At 44.5% G+C, this 17,665-nt stretch overlaps 1 protein-coding gene across 1 annotated transcript in view; it reads left to right on the forward strand.

The window, feature by feature from the left end:
• Nucleotides 1–17,665, forward strand: part of LOC126994432 (uncharacterized) — a 100,972-nt gene that overhangs the window by 61,053 nt on the left and 22,254 nt on the right. The window contains exons 6-7 of the mRNA XM_050853752.1: nt 12,424–12,460; nt 12,525–12,625. Coding sequence (XP_050709709.1) covers nt 12,424–12,460; nt 12,525–12,625 — 138 coding nt within the window. The remainder of the gene's footprint in view (nt 1–12,423; nt 12,461–12,524; nt 12,626–17,665) is intronic.

Genomic DNA, 17,665 nt, shown 5'->3' on the forward strand with positions numbered 1-17,665 from the left:
CAGGGGTACTGTGTGATCCACTGACCAAACATTGCTGAGTCCGTCATGGGTCTGTAGGTCTTGGCAACAGTGCTTGTGGGGCGTGAGGTGGAAGGTGCTGGCGACCACAGAATGGAGGTGTGGTTGCTGCGTCCCATGGGAGGGAGTGGCTGGGGGGGGAGGTAGTGCTGGGTGAGGTCGAGTGTGTTTCTCCCGTGAGTGGGAAAATCCACTACCTGAGTGAGGTTCAGCTGCTCTTCTATTTCACAGGTGTTGAGTTGGTTCAAATCACCACATATTACTACTTTTGCAGAGCGGAATCTTGAGCGGAGGTCATCCATGGTGTCAATGATGTGAGTGATGAGCTGGTTGGCTGTGGCGGCGCGAGTGGGGTGGTAGACCAGGCAGAGGATGATTGAGGCAGCGAGGCGGGGGTGGGAGGGGGGGGTGAGCCTCGCCCACAGGGCTTCCACACCCTCTGGGGGTTCCACAGGGTGGAGGGTGGGGTGAAGGTTAGAGCGGCAGTACAACACTAATCCTCCACCACGTTTACCTGTCCTGAGGCGGTGAAAGAGTTGATAACCCGTGATGGTGCAGGTTTCAGGGGTTATTTGCCAGGCTTCGGTTATGGCTGCTACATCAACACTGATAGTGTTGACGGTGCTGATGACTTCACCCAGTTTGTTATTGAGGGATGTCACGTTGGATAGTAGTATTGAGGGCAAGTCATACCACAGTCGAGGCACTTCGAGATCTTTGTAAGGCTTGTCTCGTTTGTAGGGTGCTTTCTTCCTTGAGGTGGTGATCACTGGTATTTGTTTGTTGACTGACCTGCCTTGTCTTGTGCGTTATACGCTGCGAAATACGGTACTTCATAGCCATTATAATATGGTTTCATAAGGCTTTAGTGAGCGTTTGACTGTAATACAGTATTGATGAGGCACGCTGGCTGTCTGGCATCACCCGGCAATGTTTACATTTGAAGGTCGATGCCTCAGCTGAAGACCCAGGACTTATGCCTGCCTGGGACTAACTTTAGCTACTCACGCCGAGTCTCAGATTAACACCTGGGATATAGGACTCCACAGGGCTGGTTTGGGCTCTGAAGACGAGCCAGAGACGAAGTGCTAGCTTAATAAGTATGGGCCCTGAACCATGGAATGCCACTCCTTTTAATTCCCCTGAGACTTAAAGCCCTCCTAAGCCCTTCATTCCTTCCCGTCACATCTTACCCTCGCCCCCTAATCCCTGTGTTCCCTTCAGCCACACTTTACCCTTGCCCTCTAATCCCTGTGTTCCCTTCAGCCACACTTTACCCTTGCCCTCTAATCCCTGTGTTCCCTTCAGCCACACTTTACCCTTGCCCTCTAATCCCTGTGTTCCCTTCAGCCACACTTTACCCTTGCCCTCTAATCTTTGTGTTCCCTTCAGCCACACTTTACCCTTGCCCTCTGTAAAGGCTTAGAGATTGCGAGAACTACGTTCGCCTCCAATGCCGAAGGTTCAGGATAGAAAATGATAGGTATCTCAGGAAGTGGGAAGGCAAACACTTGCTAACTTAACATTAGGTTTATTAAATAACAAGTTAATAACACTGATAACCCTAACCGTCTAGCATCCTCTCCACACAAATGATACTACCTAAATAGTAATCACATTACAGGCAGCTAAGAAAAGAGCACGAATAAACATGGGAGAGGAATGATAGAGAAGGTTAGACTTACCTGATGCGGAGTCGTATACACGGAAGTCAATCAGGACAACCGAGGACACTGTGCACACAATCACCACAAAGGTGTAACAAAAATCAACAATGAACTCCCCCAAACACGTAACAGTGATATAACCGTCTATTAAACCTCACCATAGTATTTCAAGTATAACAACAACACAGCCTTTAGGCCAACACTGTCGGGAGGTTAAATTGAACAAGGTTAAAGATCACCTGGTGTGGGGTCGCGACAGTAGCACAGATGTAACGTAGCACAGCTCAAGACGAGACCAGAGGCGGCAGGATAAGAGTTCCGTCCCCTCTCCATACAGCGGCTTGAACAGGCGGAGAGAGAATCACTTCAGCCCACGAAAGTGATGTCTTCTAAATGAGGACCTCAGCCGAGTGGTGTGGATGTATGTTGCCGGCAGAAGGCTGGAGGTCACTGAGGATATTAACAAGACGGAGATCAGTCAACACCACTGATTCTCCTCGCGGGTTCAAAGCGTGCATCAGCAATTCACGTGAAGCATCACGCGTGGACAAGTGGTAGTTACGGTGGCGTGATGTTCCTACGCACACAGAAACACACACACACACACACACACACACACACACACAGTTATGTGAGGGTTGCCGGCGGCCCTTACACAGCCCCCCAAACAAGAATCTGCTGCAAGTAGATGAGAAAGACATTAGATAGGATTATGAGGGTGATCTACTAAGAAAATCAGCACCCACGTTGTCCTTACCAGCAATATGGACAACCCTGAATTTATAAGCTTGCAAGCTAAGTGACCATCTGAGAAGTCTACCATTCTTTCCCTTGAATGTGGCCAAGTACACCAAAGGTCTGTGATCTACCTCTAAAATAAATTCTTTCCCTCCAAGATAATAATCAAACTTTAACACGGCAAATACAATGGCCAAACATTCCTTTCCCGATCCAGCAATTTTCTACTGGCATACGATACGGGATGGGGATGATCGTTGTAATACTGGAGCAACACTGCTCCCAGCCCGTGGTTGGAGGCATCTGTTCCGAGTACAAAGGTCCTTTGATGGTTTGGGAGCCGAAGAACTGGAGCAATGGAGAGGGCAGACTTGAGGTGGGCAAACCGGCTTAGCAGATCTTCGCTCCAATGAAGAGGTTCTTTTACACCCTTCTTCAACAAGTCTGACAAGGGACCAGTATACTCAGATGCCTGTGGGATAAACATTTTGTAAAAAGATATTAACCCCAGGAAGCTGCGCAGGAGCTTCTTAGTGGAAGGGGGAGAGGCAGTGGTCAGAGCCTCGACCTTGTCATGCAGGGGCCAGAGATGACTGCCATCCAGCCGAAAACCAAGATACTGGATGGATTCGACCCCAAAGCGGCACTTTGACGGCTTGACGGTGATGTGATGGTCTCTCAGCTTGCTAAGGACGGAACGAAATGCGGCCAGGTGTCCTTCCCAATTTTTAGAGTGTATAAAGATGTTATCAAAATAAAAGCTCACATCAGGTAAATCGGCCAGGACAATCCTCATCAGCCGAATATACGTGGTACAGGCAGTAACTAAACCAAATGGCATCCTTAGAAACTCCATCAAACCCAGGTGGGTAGGAAAAGATGTTAAGGGTTTGGCTCTGTCAGACAGCGGTACTTGGTAATATGCTTTACACAAGTCCAACTCTGAGAAATACTTAGAGCCTGAAAACTTATACAAGTCCTCTTCCATATTGCAAGTAGGCTCAGCATGAAATACAGTGACAGAGTTTAATTGACGATAATCAACTGCCATTCTGAAGGAGCCATCTGGCTTTCTTACCATCACTACAGGTGAAGAGTGCTGGGATGCGGAGCGTTGAATGATGCCTTGCTGCAGGAGTGTTTCCACCTCTTTCTCAAAATAGGGTTTGAGGTGAACTGGGACCGGATAAACCTTAGCCCAAACTCTGTCTGTGGTTGTGAGCGAAATGTCATGCTCCATGGTATTAGTGCAACCAGGAGTGTTAGAGAATATGCCGAGGAATTCACCTAGAAAGTCTCTTAATCCTTTTTGTTGTAAATCAGCCAGGTGAGAACCAATCTCGGGTTCGGTGTCCTGCTGGTCGTCGGTCACACCATCAAGGGTCAGAGGCAACTGGTTAGAATAATCTTGGCAGTCGTCGACTCTGATGACTGGGGTAGCCTTCTGCCCGTCTGCTTCTGGACTCGAATCCTCGAGTGTAGAGATCTCATCCAGAACAGATGCTTGCATGGACTGTACTCTACGAAAATACTTCTTTAACAAGTTCACATGATAAAGTTTAGGACCTCTAGGAGTGTCAATCAAATAATCAACTCTACCACGTCTCTCTAATACCTCGTATGGGCCTTTCCATGCGATAAGTAACTTGCTTGTTTTGCTCGGCAGCAATACGAGCACTTTATCTCCGGGCCGGAACTGACGGTCTTGTGATCTCACGTCAAAGTAGGCTTTATATCGGCGGGCACTTATATTGGCATTTTGTGCCGCTATCTTGGCACACTCTGACAGCTTATCCCGGAGCTCAATCACATACTGGAAACAGCTTCTCTCCTGCTCTTGGATGTTACGATCCTCCCACAAATCTCGCAGAGCAGTTAAAGGTCCTCTCACGGAACGGCCGTATAATAAATCAAATGCAGAGAAGCCAGTTCTGTCTTGGGGAATTTCTCTGAGGGCAAACAAAGTTGGTATTAAATACCTATGCCATTCCTTAGGTTTGTCTTCACAGAGCTTCCTCAGCGAGGCCTTCAAAGGTCCATGAAGTCGTTCAATGCGGCCGTTGCTGCTGGGGTGGAAGGGTGTAGTAAAGATAGGCTTTACACCAAGTAGCTTATGTAGTTCTGCCATCAAGTTAGAGGTGAACTGAGTACCTCGGTCTGATAACACTTCCCGATGGAAAGAAGGGCTTCAGCCACATATATAGAATCAATATCCTTTAGGGGTACTGCTTCCGGGAAACCCGTAGCAAAATCAATCAGAGTTAGGGTATACCTCTGACCATCTGAAGACGGGGGTGACAAGGGACCCACCAGATCAATGGCAACCCTGTAAAATGGTTCCGTAATTACACCCACCCACGCACCCACTCCATCAGGTCCATAAGCCTTCTGAGAGTTGAGGCCGGAGAGGGCATAGAAAACATCCTTCTTAACCCTCTGAGTACCGCGCTATGGCGAGAAAACTAGTACACCCCATACCGCACTATGTGCAAATTTTTTTTTTTTTTTTTCAAAACACTCGAATCTATCCCAAAACCATAAAAAATGTTGTCATTCCCCTTTCCGTAGCTTAGAAGTGTACCCCCTTCATCTCACCCGCAGCCCCGCCCCACCCGTCCAGCCCCGCTCAGCCGAGAGCGAGTTCATGCGGCTGTGCCCGCCACTCCGTTTCAGCGCGGTTTTGTAGTTCCACACTTTTTACACTCAGTGCATCATATATACATTTTATTTACACTATATACCTGACATACAGTCTCTTCTCGTAAAAAAAAACACAGTAATTCATATATACACTTTATTTACACTATATACATGACATGCAGAGTCTTTTCTCTGAAAAAAAAAAAAACCCACTTGTTGCTTCACATATACACTTTAGGTGCACTTTATACATGACATACAGAGTCTTTTCTCTCTGTTTTTTTAAAGCTAACACACACACACACACACACTTATATATATATATATATATATATATATATATATAGATATATATATATATATATATATATATATATATATATATATATATATATATATATATATATATATATATATATATATATATATATATATATATATATATATATATATATATATATATATATATATATATATATATATATATATATATATATATATATATATATATATATATATATATATATATATATAATTATTGACACAGTTATTTATGTACACAATATTTACAGTTCACACGCAAGTATTTTGCACTTAGAAGTTCAACTTTGTGTGGTAGTCCTCGAAGCAGGGGGTGATGCACAGCCCTACGTCGCAGTGTCTGCAGTAGTAGCGGGTGTCAGAGCGCTTTCTTGGGGCCCGTGTCGTGTGGCTGCAGACGTGGCACCTTCGGTAGGGTTTGGGCTTCAACTTGGTTGGGGGATGAGGCGATGAAGTGTCGCTCATTGAGTCTGGCCCTCGTTGGGTCTTGTATCCTGTCAAGGGCGCTCGTTGAATGGGCTGCCTTTTGAAGTCAATGATGAGCTCCCTTGCCAGCTCAGTACAAAACTCCTCACGATGCTCTACTTTGCCCGTCAGTTCCTTGTACACGATGTTGCTGTTGTACAGAACCAGGTCGAGGAGGTGGAAGAAAAACTTTTTATACCACCTCATGGTCTTTCGTTCACACTCAGCTGATGCAACGACCTGGTCCTTCTTGTCCACAAGCCGCATATTGACGTTGTAGTCATTGATGGCTTGTGGTTTCTGCAGACATATGCCGGTACCACGCTGACGTCGTCGGGCTAGTTCCTGGACAGGTTCATGGACCATGGAGAGGACATTTACCTCCTTGTTGTCCATCCACGACAGGAGGAGCATGCCGTTAGCGTGCTTGTAAATTTTGCTGTCTGCCTCTCTCGCGGATGGCAAGGGCGGCAGGTGCTTCCTGTTCCTCCTGACGGTGCCGCATGAGCCAGTGTTGACGCTGCCAAGGTATGCACACAAGCTGGGGCTCGTGTACCAGTTATCGGTGTACAAGATGCAGCCCTCGTTCAGGTACGGCTTCATCAAAGTGCACACCACAGCACCAGCTATTAGGATGTCGGCAGGGGCAGGCTCGAGCTCTGTCTTGCTGCCCATGTACAACAGCACATCCTGGACATAGCCAGACTTGCAGTCACACATGACGAAAGTTTTCAACCCATAACGGTGACGCTTGCTGGGTATGTATTGGCGGATGCCAATATTGCCCCTCCACAGGCACAGACTCTCATCAATCACCAACTTCTGGTGGGGATTGAAACCTTGCTGGATCTTCTCCCTCAGGTAGTCGCTCACAGGTCTTATTCGTTCCATGGGGTCTTTATCCGCCTTCGGCTTGTCCTGGTTGCAGGTGTGGGAAAGCAGGCTGTCGATGAAGTGCAAGTTGCCGCGGTTTGCCTGTACCATGTTGCGCCCCATGACACGATTGAAGCCTGGGGTGGCGGTGAGAGGGTCTGTGGACCAGTACTTGTGGATGGAGTTTTTTTTTATTGTCCCCATTAGGATGACTATGGCCAGGAAAACGTACAGCTCGTCAGGGGTAACTGGAACGAAGCCGTTGTAGAGAGAGCGTGGGTGGTCAACCTTGCCACCCTTTCGATACCCATTATATCTGTTGGTGGCAGTGCACACGAGCTGGGCAAGAGTATCAGTGAAAAATTGCCGGAAAATATAGCTTCGGCAATTTTCTTGATTCGGTGGCAAGGAAAACGTGGGGCCTGGCTGGTTTGCTGGCGTGAAGTTGTAACGCCGAGGGTGGTACCCAACAACGTCGTCCCAGGTCCAGTTTTCGTTGACCCGAATGGGGCCTGGCAAAGGGTCTGGGGTAGGGTCTTGGGGCGCCGCCCTTGGGTTACGTGGGGCACCACCCGGCCTCGCAGCTATACGCCTAATCAGTCTAGGTGCCTTCACACGTCTATCACAAACGCCGAGGGGGGCTGGATGGCCGGAGCGTGACTGTTTAGCCCCTCGGCTAACATCATGTCTCACCCCTGCATCGTCACCACCGCGGTCATGAACGGTAGTAGGTGCAGGAGGCGCAGCAGAAGAGGTGGGTGGCGGCACATTTTGCGAAGAAGGGGGAGGCGTGGTTGAGGAAAGGCTGGCTGGAGTGGCAGGGGGCTGAGAGGGGCTGAGTGGCGACCTGCTCCTCGACTCCTGCCGAGGCACACCAGAGATCGAAGGGGGCTCGTCCCCAAGTATCACACGACGGCGAGGAGGGAAAATGATGCGTGGTGGGAGGTCATCATCGTCACTGCTGCTGACCCTCCCAGCGTCTTTGTGTGGGGTAGCGTAGAGTCGCCTCCTTGGCAAACGTGGAGCCTTGTATCCACTCTTATTCTCCACATCATCCACGTCAGCTTCCTCGCCTGCATCCACAGTGTCTCCCGTGGGCAAAGGCGTTGAATGCAGCACAGGTACGGGCGTGGTAGCAGGCGAGGGTAACACAGCCTTCGCACGTTTTGGGCGTGACGTGGAACGAGCGGCAGCACGTTTTTGTTTCTTGAACTTGCCGAATGCTTCCACGGCACTCTGCACTCCAGAGGGCTCCCTGCCTCTGTAGCGGTATCGTCAGTAGAGGACTGAGAAAGGTCCCTGAAGAACTCTTCATCTTCGCCTTTCTCAGCTATGAGTATTTCAATCTCGTCAGCACTAGGGAGATACTCTGACTCTAACGAGTCAGTGTCTGTTGATGAAATTTCTTCTTTGTCACTCTCACTATGACTAATATCTCCATCGAGCACAGCTTTGATCTTGCTAGTGGTGTCAAGAATGTCTTTGGGGTTGCGAGCCATGATGTAGAAAATTTGTTTAGGCTCACATAGAGAACAGCGAGACGTATGTGTACGCGAGCTGTGCGGGTCAGGGAAACTGGTGAGTGGCGGTGGGGTGACGAGCAAAACCACAGACAACGACCGTTTTAGGGCAAACTATAATTAGGTTTGCCTACCACTTGTGTATTGAATAAAGCCCATCCTTGCTTGTTGAAAACGTATCCCAGCCCTGATACGCAAATATGGGCCCCATATCTGTCCACACGGGTTCGAATCATGCAGCCGCGACCTTGCCTTTATTCAGCGTGAGCTGCATCTCGCCTGGGGGCATGGTGGTCTGTGAGCAGCTAGAGGAAGTATCTGGTTATCACGTGATACCCTGCTAATCATCCTGGAACAATTATATTTCGAGAAATAAGACCGGTTTTGAAAATTATAAAATGACGATACGGTATCTTCACCCGTATGGGAAGCAACATTTTGTTTTTGGCAGAGGGTGGTAAGCTGTCCTGAACTTTTCCTTTGTTTTCACTATGTGGCGTATCCCATAGGATCACGAGAACCTGGGAGAGGCTAGCCCAACTCTCTAGCTATCACGTGATACCCGGCTGGTCTTCGGGGAACCAAAACTTTTCGCGAAATAAGACCGAGTGTAAGGGTAACTCAGTGACGATGTGGTATCGTCACCCGTACTGGCGGTAACATCCAGTGGTGACGATACCGTATCGTCATCGGTACTCAGAGGGTTAAGAATCTTAATAACAGGCATGAAAGAGTCAAAGGGGGGATGAGTAGGAGGAATATGCCCAAAATCGTCCAGAGTGGAGTTGTTACAGAAAGTTTGAGAGACGAGGTCAGCCTTAGAGATAGCTGAGACAGCAGTGCTGCTGCCAGGGTTAAGGAGAGGAGGGAAAGAGGAAGAAGTGAAATTGGAGGAGATATTTTTGGCTAGATGCCAGAAGTCTCTGGAAGAATTAGAGAAAGCAAGGTGTTGACATTTTCTATGGATGAAGGAGTTTTTGGTAAGTCGGTGAATAGATTTGGCACGATTCTGGGCAGAAATGTACAGATCATGGTTAGTGGAAGTTCAAAGGTTCTGGTACCTTTAGTGAGCTGTCTCTCTATCTTTGATAGCATGAGAACAAGCGTGATTAAACCAAAGCTTTTTAGCATGGGGAGTAGAGAAAGTACGTGAAATGTATGCCTCCATTCCATAGACAATCACCTCTGTGATGCGCTGGGCACACATACAGAGGGGTCTCTCTCCTGGAAGCAGTAATCATTCCACGGGAAATTGGAAAAGTACATCCTCAGGTCGTCCCACCGAGCTGAAGCAAAATGCCAGAAGCATCGCCGCTTCGGTGGGTCCAGAGGATGTACAGGAACTATAGGACAGGATACAGAAATAAGGTTGTGATCGGAGGAGCCCAATGGAGAGAACAGTTTGACAGTAACTAAAAGGGTTATAGGTAAGGAAGAGGTCTAGTATGTTGGGTCTGTCTCCAAGACGGTCAGGAATACGTGTGGGGTGCTGAACCAACTGCACTAGGTCATTGAGGAGAGCAAAGTTGTAGGCTTGTTCACCAGGCTGGTCAGTGAAAGAGGATGAAAGCCAAAGCTGGTGGTGAACATTGAAATCTCCCAAGATGGAGATTTCAGTAAAGGGAGAGTGAATCAAGATGTGCTCCACTTTAACCCTTAGATTACGGCGATCGTATATATAAGTACGCTACCACACGCCCCACCCATATGGCGATCATATATATAATCATCACACTCTACGCTCCCTACGTTTCAAATATACTGCCAGTTCTTGACTGGCAACCGTACACACTCTCATTCATCTCAGCGCGTGCCCTACCGAAGGCCACAGGTCATTTTCCACTTTTGTTTGGAATACATTTGTCATGTCTCGTGATGCGTCAAGCAGTTCCTCTGCTCCGGGCGAAAGTAGAGCGCAGGCGAATCAAGGTGACAGTGACTCTGATGACTGATATGGTACTGACATTGAGAGAGAGAGAGAGAGAGAGAGAGAGAGAGAGAGAGAGAGAGAGAGAGAGTGGGGTGCTTCCATGTGACGCGTCACGGCAACAAGAAAATGCGCAATATTTTTGGTTGTCATACATTTTTTATTATTATTAAAAGAGAAGTTTTATTACACCACCATATTTATACTAGATGAATATACAATTATTGCAAAGACACCATTTCCACCTCTTTTAAATGTCTAAATTTTCCCCGTGCACACCATGCAGAGAAATATACTCTAACCGTACTCTAAGGGTTAAAGTTCAAATAGTCAAAGAATTTTACATAGTTAGTAGAGTTAGGTGAGAGATAAACAGCACAGATGTATTTAGTAAAAGAATGACAATGAAGTCTTAGCCAGATGGTGGAAAATTCTGAAGAGTCAAGGTCGTGGGCACGAGAGCAAGTGATGTCGTTGCGCACGTAGGCGCAACATCCAGCTTTGGATTGAAATTTAGGATAGAGATAGTAGGAGGGAACAGAGTAGAGATTGCTGTCAGTAGCCTCAGAATCCTGTCCCTGGGGGAATTTGTGCCCCCCCCCCCCCCCCCCCAAGGTGGGGACTCCGAGGCTTGGTTGTTGAACGCCATTTTGAACTTTGAATTTTGTGAAAAGGTGTGTGTGTTGTGTGAATGTAGTGCGGTGTTGATAGAAGAGGATCTGTCTTTAGAAAGCATGCTGAACTACTCTCTGGTGTAGATGAGACAAGACAATAGGGAAACGGTTTGTGAGATAATGGGAAGGGTCTTTGGAGGGCTGGAGCACCCTCCTCACTTCCCATATATACCTCACCGGGAGTGGCTTGCGCCTGTTCGGTAGGTGTCTTCCTACCTAATCCAATGGTTGAGGTGAGGCAGCAAGGTAGATGATGATTGTAAACAAAGATATGTATGAGGTGCCCCATGTGCCTTCCACAGTGCCCTTCCAAATGTTATTGATTATTCTACATTTTCAGCACTTGTTTCTGTTTTTAGTTTTGTTTTGTTTGACTGACTGGAGCGTCAACTTGGGTGCGGAATTATATAGTTTGATGCACCGCTTTCATCTATTTTTAAGTATTTCCAATTCTTTCCACCAGTTTACCTTAATTCTACAACTGATTGAAGCTAAAAATGACCCTTGGCTAAAAATTACTCCGAACTATTGGATTCCAGATTATTGGATTTTTACGGTATTACTTGATTAGTATAGAATGAAGCATTCATTAGTAAATAATTTGCATGGTATTGAATGTTTAAGTATCAGAAGTTGGAAATAAAATGTCAAAAATTTTGTGGGGAGTACCCAAGAGTAAATTGGGATTTTAATGACTACTTAGGCTACTTGTAAGAAGTTCTCATTAATTACAGTACAGGTTATAGTATGGATAGCTGATAAATTATGGCATTTATGATAGTTTGTGTTGCTTTCAGTGAACAGAAATATTAATAGTACATGTGTAAAATTTCTCAGTGTTCTTTTGCAGGCCTAGAAGCAAAAAATTTGGGGGGAACAATCCAAACATTCATGGAAATTCACTGTTCGCTGGAGTCCATGCCCCTAACCTTCATGAATAACAAGGGACATGTTTAGTATTTCATAAAACTGAATCAAGTCCTGTTATTAACTTAGCCTCTGAATGCCACCTCTGGCTATATGGGCATGCGGCATGACTCCTGGAGGTCAATCCTGCCTGTAGAGTTGTTTCTGTACAAGACAGCCGTGAATGGAGGAGGCCAAGGGGATGCCCGTGTTACTCATGGCTCGGGCAAGTTGAGCAATCCTAAGAGGGGCTTGGAACTGGAAGCATAGCTGCATTGAAGTTTGCTCAGGGGAACTTTCAGGGGTGGAGGTGGCGAGTGATTCAAGCGATGCACTCCCTGTCATGTGTTCCCTATTACGTAGTTAGTTACCCATAAGAGTTTACCCTGATACAAGCCTAGGCCACAGTTTTCAGAAAGACACATATTGAGAAAATGCATTTTGTGGGGTTATAGCCTACTCAGTGAATGATACCTTTAAAGTCTACCAAGCTGTTGATCTTCACTCATTTATATTTTCATTAATATGTATGTGAAGAAATTTGTAAAAGCTATCGTGACTTGGATTTTAAAGATTACATAAACAATGTTGTTTTACTCACAGGTTCAAAATAACAATATGAATCTTGTGGAAAACACAGCTTAACTTTACAAGAATGTCTTTGTTCTTGACAGGGGCCTGAGAGTTGGCAGCTGTCTCCCCAACCTGGAGGTTTTGCGGAACAATGTCTTTGGTGACCACCACACAAACTCTATGCGAGTATCTCTTGGGGCAGCAGCACTCCTCATACAGCCCAAGATGGAGACAGTGAAGACACTCACCTGGGACACCAACCGAGCCATCATGCACTTATTGGACACAGAAGCAAAGTTGAAGGTATTGACAATAGAGCTGTAGAACTCATACCCAAATAGCTCATGATATTTGATTACCATACATTATTTTGTTTCATGTATTATTCCATAAAACAGAAGAAGTACCTGTTTTCTTTTAAATGTGATGTGTATGTTTAATTTATCTCAAAGTAAAAAATGCTCAGATAAACATTCCCAAAGTAGCCATGTTTCTTTGTAATTGACTTTATACAGTAGGCACTTTTTTTTTTTCTATCTCCGCCTATTGCGCCGGTAGGCTTGCTTGAGGGGCCTGGATGGTATTCGGCCCCAGCCCATCATGGCGCAGGCAAGTGTTTATAGTGGCGCCATCTTGATATATGCGTGGTAAAGTTTTTACCTGCCTTGAACTAAACTCGGTACAATAGAAGGCTGAAGGAACAATGAAAACATTTTTTTTATACTTTGTAGTACTTTATTGGATATCCTTTGGCATTTCTAACAAGCTTCAGATGCTTTGGAAGAGAGTCTGCTAGAGTCTGGGGGTAAGTTTGAGGCATGGAGTCCCACAGTTGCTGGATGGCGTCCTAGAGCTTTGGTATCGAGGAGACATCGTAGTTCTGCAACCTGGACTTGATCTTTCCCCAGAGGTTTTCTATAGGGTTTTTATCAGGGGAGTTGCCAGGCCAGGGGTTGAAGTAGCGAATGCTCCCAAAACCAAAAGCATCAGTCACTAATTTGGCTCCGTGACAAGGTGCCCCATCCTGCATAAAAAAATCTGCCTGGCAAGCCTCCAGCAACAGGTCAAGGTGGTCTATCAGCAGGCCCAGGTAGTTGTGCTGATTCATTCTCAGGTTCTTTGAAAGGAAAACTAAGTGCCCCAGGCCATGGTAGGAGAAGCAACCCCAAACCATAACTGAATCAGGGTGCTTAATGGTGTGGTGTGTGTACCATAGCTTAAGAGGGTCGCTACCACGTTTACGGTACACATAATTCCTGGCACCATCACTCACAGTAAAAGTACTCTCGTCACTCCAAAGTACTTTCCTCCACTGCTCCAAAGTCCAATGTTGGTATTGACGAGCGAAATTGATCCTCATTTGCCTATGGCGCTCTGTTACCCAGGGTTTGGGAACAGCACGACATCTGCGGTACTTGAGCACTTTGTGCAAGTAACCTTGAAGTGTATGTATTGCCACATCACCGAGTATCTTGTTTTTTTTCTGCTTTAATTCTTTTGCTGTAAGGGTCGGGCTGCACTCCACCTGCCTCTTGATGGCATTCAGGGTCCTCTTGGAAAGCAGCTTTTTCTTCCCCGGCCTTTTCTAATGGGTCGGGAGGGGACCGGGTCCTGCATCACGTATTTTCTTAGTCCATAGCTGTGCTCCACGGACTGAAATTCCCGTGTTCTTGGGAGTACACCAATTAGACTTTCCCTCCTTGTAGAGAGCATGTATGACCTCTATCTGAGCCTTTGAGAGTTGTTTTTTCTTCGGCATGGTCAGCAGTAGAGGAGTTGAATGTATAGTGTGCCTCGCAAAAAATTTGTCAGAAGAAATTACCACAGAGCGACAAACATGCTCTCCGTGCAAAGGAATGAGGCACACTGAACCCTCTACGGGAATGGAGACGAAAGGCAAGTCGTCACTCAATTGCTAAGTAAGAGCGTTGCCAGATCTATCTAGAATTAACGAGATGGCAGGGGCATTTTATAAAGTGCGGTTTTCATATCGTTCCACCTGCATACATATATCAACCAGGGCTTACTGTATATATATATATATATATATATATATATAGATATATATATATATATATATATATATATAGATATATATATATATATATATACACATTATATATACAGGTACCTCGATTTACGCGAGTATTGCGTCCTTGAAGAGGTCGCGTAAATCAAAAATCGATGTAAATTAAACAAGAGGTAGGTTTCTGTCGAAAAATAAATATTCACTTCATTTAGTGGAGAGAGAAAGAGAGAGAGAGAGAGAGAGAGAGAGAGAGAGAGAGAGAGAATATGCATATCACCAAGATATCCACTCAGGTACTCAGTCTCAGCCTCACTTGTGTGAGGAAGAAATGAGGGACACCATGAGCGACTGGCTAGTATTGGTACCGTATTGAGCAGTCTGGTACCGGTACCATACTGTATTGCTGGTACCGTTAGTATCGGTACTGGTACCGGTACATGCCCACCCCTATTGTTGAGTAGCGTGGCATCGTGGGCACTGTATTGTTGTTCAAGTGGCGCGCGGGGAGAACTGAGCTCAGCTGTGTGGCCGCAGTGAGACATCGTAATGAAAACGTAAATATATATATATATATATATATATATATATATATATATATATATATATATATATATATATATATATATATATATATATATATATATATATATATATATATATATATATATATATATATATATATATATATATATATATATATATATATATATATATATATATATATATATATATATATATATATATATATATATATATATATATATATATATATATATATATATATATATATATATATATATATATATATATATATATATATATATATATATATATATATATATATATATATATATATATATATATATATATATATATATATATATATATATATATATATATATATATATATATATATATATATATATATATATATATATATATATATATATATATATATATATATATATATATATATACAGTCACCTCTCGATTAACGCAAGGGTTACATTCTTGGAGATGTCGTGTTATTTTAAATCGCGTTATTTAAACTTCCCCATAGGAAACAATGGTAATAGGGGGGGGGGTTACGTTCCTGTACACTGGGAAAGTCTTCCTATTTTGGGGATTTTGTTACTCTAACCTCAAAAAAACCCATTATTAATACATTAGTAGGTCACAGAAACAACAAAAACACACATTCTCAATTTATTTAAATTTGTTCTTCAACTGCCTCGGCCACCATCCCTCCTCGATCTTGATCTTGATCTTGATGTCACAGGTGGCTTGGGATTTATCCCCAGCCAGGCCCTTGTATCGGCAGCTCCTGTGAAAGAAAACAAAAACATGCGGAAAGTCTATGTTCTACTCGGGGCAAGGTATCATTCCCTACATCTTGCACGCCACATGCTCTCCAGGAACTCTTTCACTGCCTCAATCACGCGTCCATTCGTCTCTCCACTCATCCCCAGCAGCAGCACCATCCACTCCCTTCCAGTCCTCCCATTCACCTCATGTCCCATCTCATTCAGAAACACCTGCATCATATTCGCTCTCTCTCTCTTTCATACTTCTTACATTTACCCCGCGCTCCCATCACCAACCACTCCCTTCACCTCCGCCACTCCACCTCACTTGCCTCCTTCCTCTTCCTTTGACTACCCATGCTATTGGCGACAAAGATAACTCCTTTAAGTTAAAGTTTTCTAAAGAAAGAATTGCTACATTACATTTGTAAGTCACTGACAACAAAAACACGTCCTCACACTCACCATCACTTTGTTGATGCGTCACTGGTCATCGTCTGCCGAATCCTCACCCTGCTCTCCCTCCTCCCTCCTTACCCCGTCCTTCCACCTCCTGTGAGGAGGTGAAAGGATGCTTGGGTGCCATAGTTGAGGTCAAAATGCAGTGTACGTATTCCAGAGAAACGTTCCACTTACATTGCCGGCTAGCTTCAGACTGAGACAGCGTCTCTGCGCGGTGACGTCATCGATAAAACTCGTGTTAAATCGAACATATCGCGTTAGTTAAACGTATATCATTAAATATCAACTCATGTTAAATCAAAAACGCGTTATTTAAACTCATGGTAATCGAGAGGTGACTACATATATATATATATATATATATATATATTATATTATATTATATATATATTATATATTATATATATATATATATATATACAGTCACCTCCGATGGTTCATGGTCTCACCCATCGCGTTTCAGATTCGCGTGTCAACTAATAGTGACCCCCGCTTATACGGCCCCAGTTTCACAGATCTGCGGATGCATTGACGCTAAATAGGAAGGCAGAGAGGAGGGAGGGAGGCAGAGAGGAGGGGAAGGAGAGAGGAGGAGGAAGGCCGCGAGGCGGGAGGGAGGGAGGCAGAGAGGAGGGGGGAAGGGAGAGAGGAAGGAGGCGGGGCAATGGACGTTTGGTTGCTCCTGAGTGACGTCACGGTTAGACTGTGACGTCAAGCTTTCCTATTGGCCAGCAGCTCACTCAGGGACGACTGCTATTTATCGAGATTTTCTCATAGCAACATTATCCTAAAAAAAAAAAATTCACGCGCCGCCACACTGCAGTGTTGCCAGATTGGGCTACTTATCGCAAATTGGGCTACTTTTGGGTCTTCTGTGTTGTTGTCTAACAAGGTCTTGTCTCATTTCAGTCATTAAAAAGAACGAAAAAAACATGTTTTATATGACGTGTCAGAGGTGACTTCCCCAAATGCATATTTTCCCATAGGGTTATAGTTCGCCGCGGTTTCGCATCGCGCAAGTCGGGAACGAAATACCTGCAACGGGGATGTATATATATGTGTGTGTGTATAGATATATATCTATCGATATATATATATATATATCTAGATATATATATATATATATATCTATATATATATATATATATATATATATATATACACACACACACACACACACACACACACACACGTGTGTGTAGGTTTATCATACATGCTAAATATCATTAATCGATACATCGCAAAATGAAGGAAGAACTGGATATTTTTTACTTATTTATATATATATATATATATATATATATATATATATATATATATATATATATATATATATATATATATATATATATATATATATATATATACAGTCGTCCCTCAAATAGTATGGGGGTTAGGGACCCAGGACCCCCGTACTATTCGAAAATCCGTATAAAATTAGTGCCCCCCCTAGAAACTCTCCTGGGCACTTACGGAATCTGGCTCCCGCCTGGCTCAGTTGCCAGTTATGCATTTTCTGCTGCAATCACAGTGCAGTGTTACTACACT

Source organism: Eriocheir sinensis, unplaced genomic scaffold (assembly GCF_024679095.1).
Source record: "Eriocheir sinensis breed Jianghai 21 unplaced genomic scaffold, ASM2467909v1 Scaffold792, whole genome shotgun sequence".
Classification (NCBI taxonomy): domain Eukaryota; kingdom Metazoa; phylum Arthropoda; class Malacostraca; order Decapoda; family Varunidae; genus Eriocheir; species Eriocheir sinensis.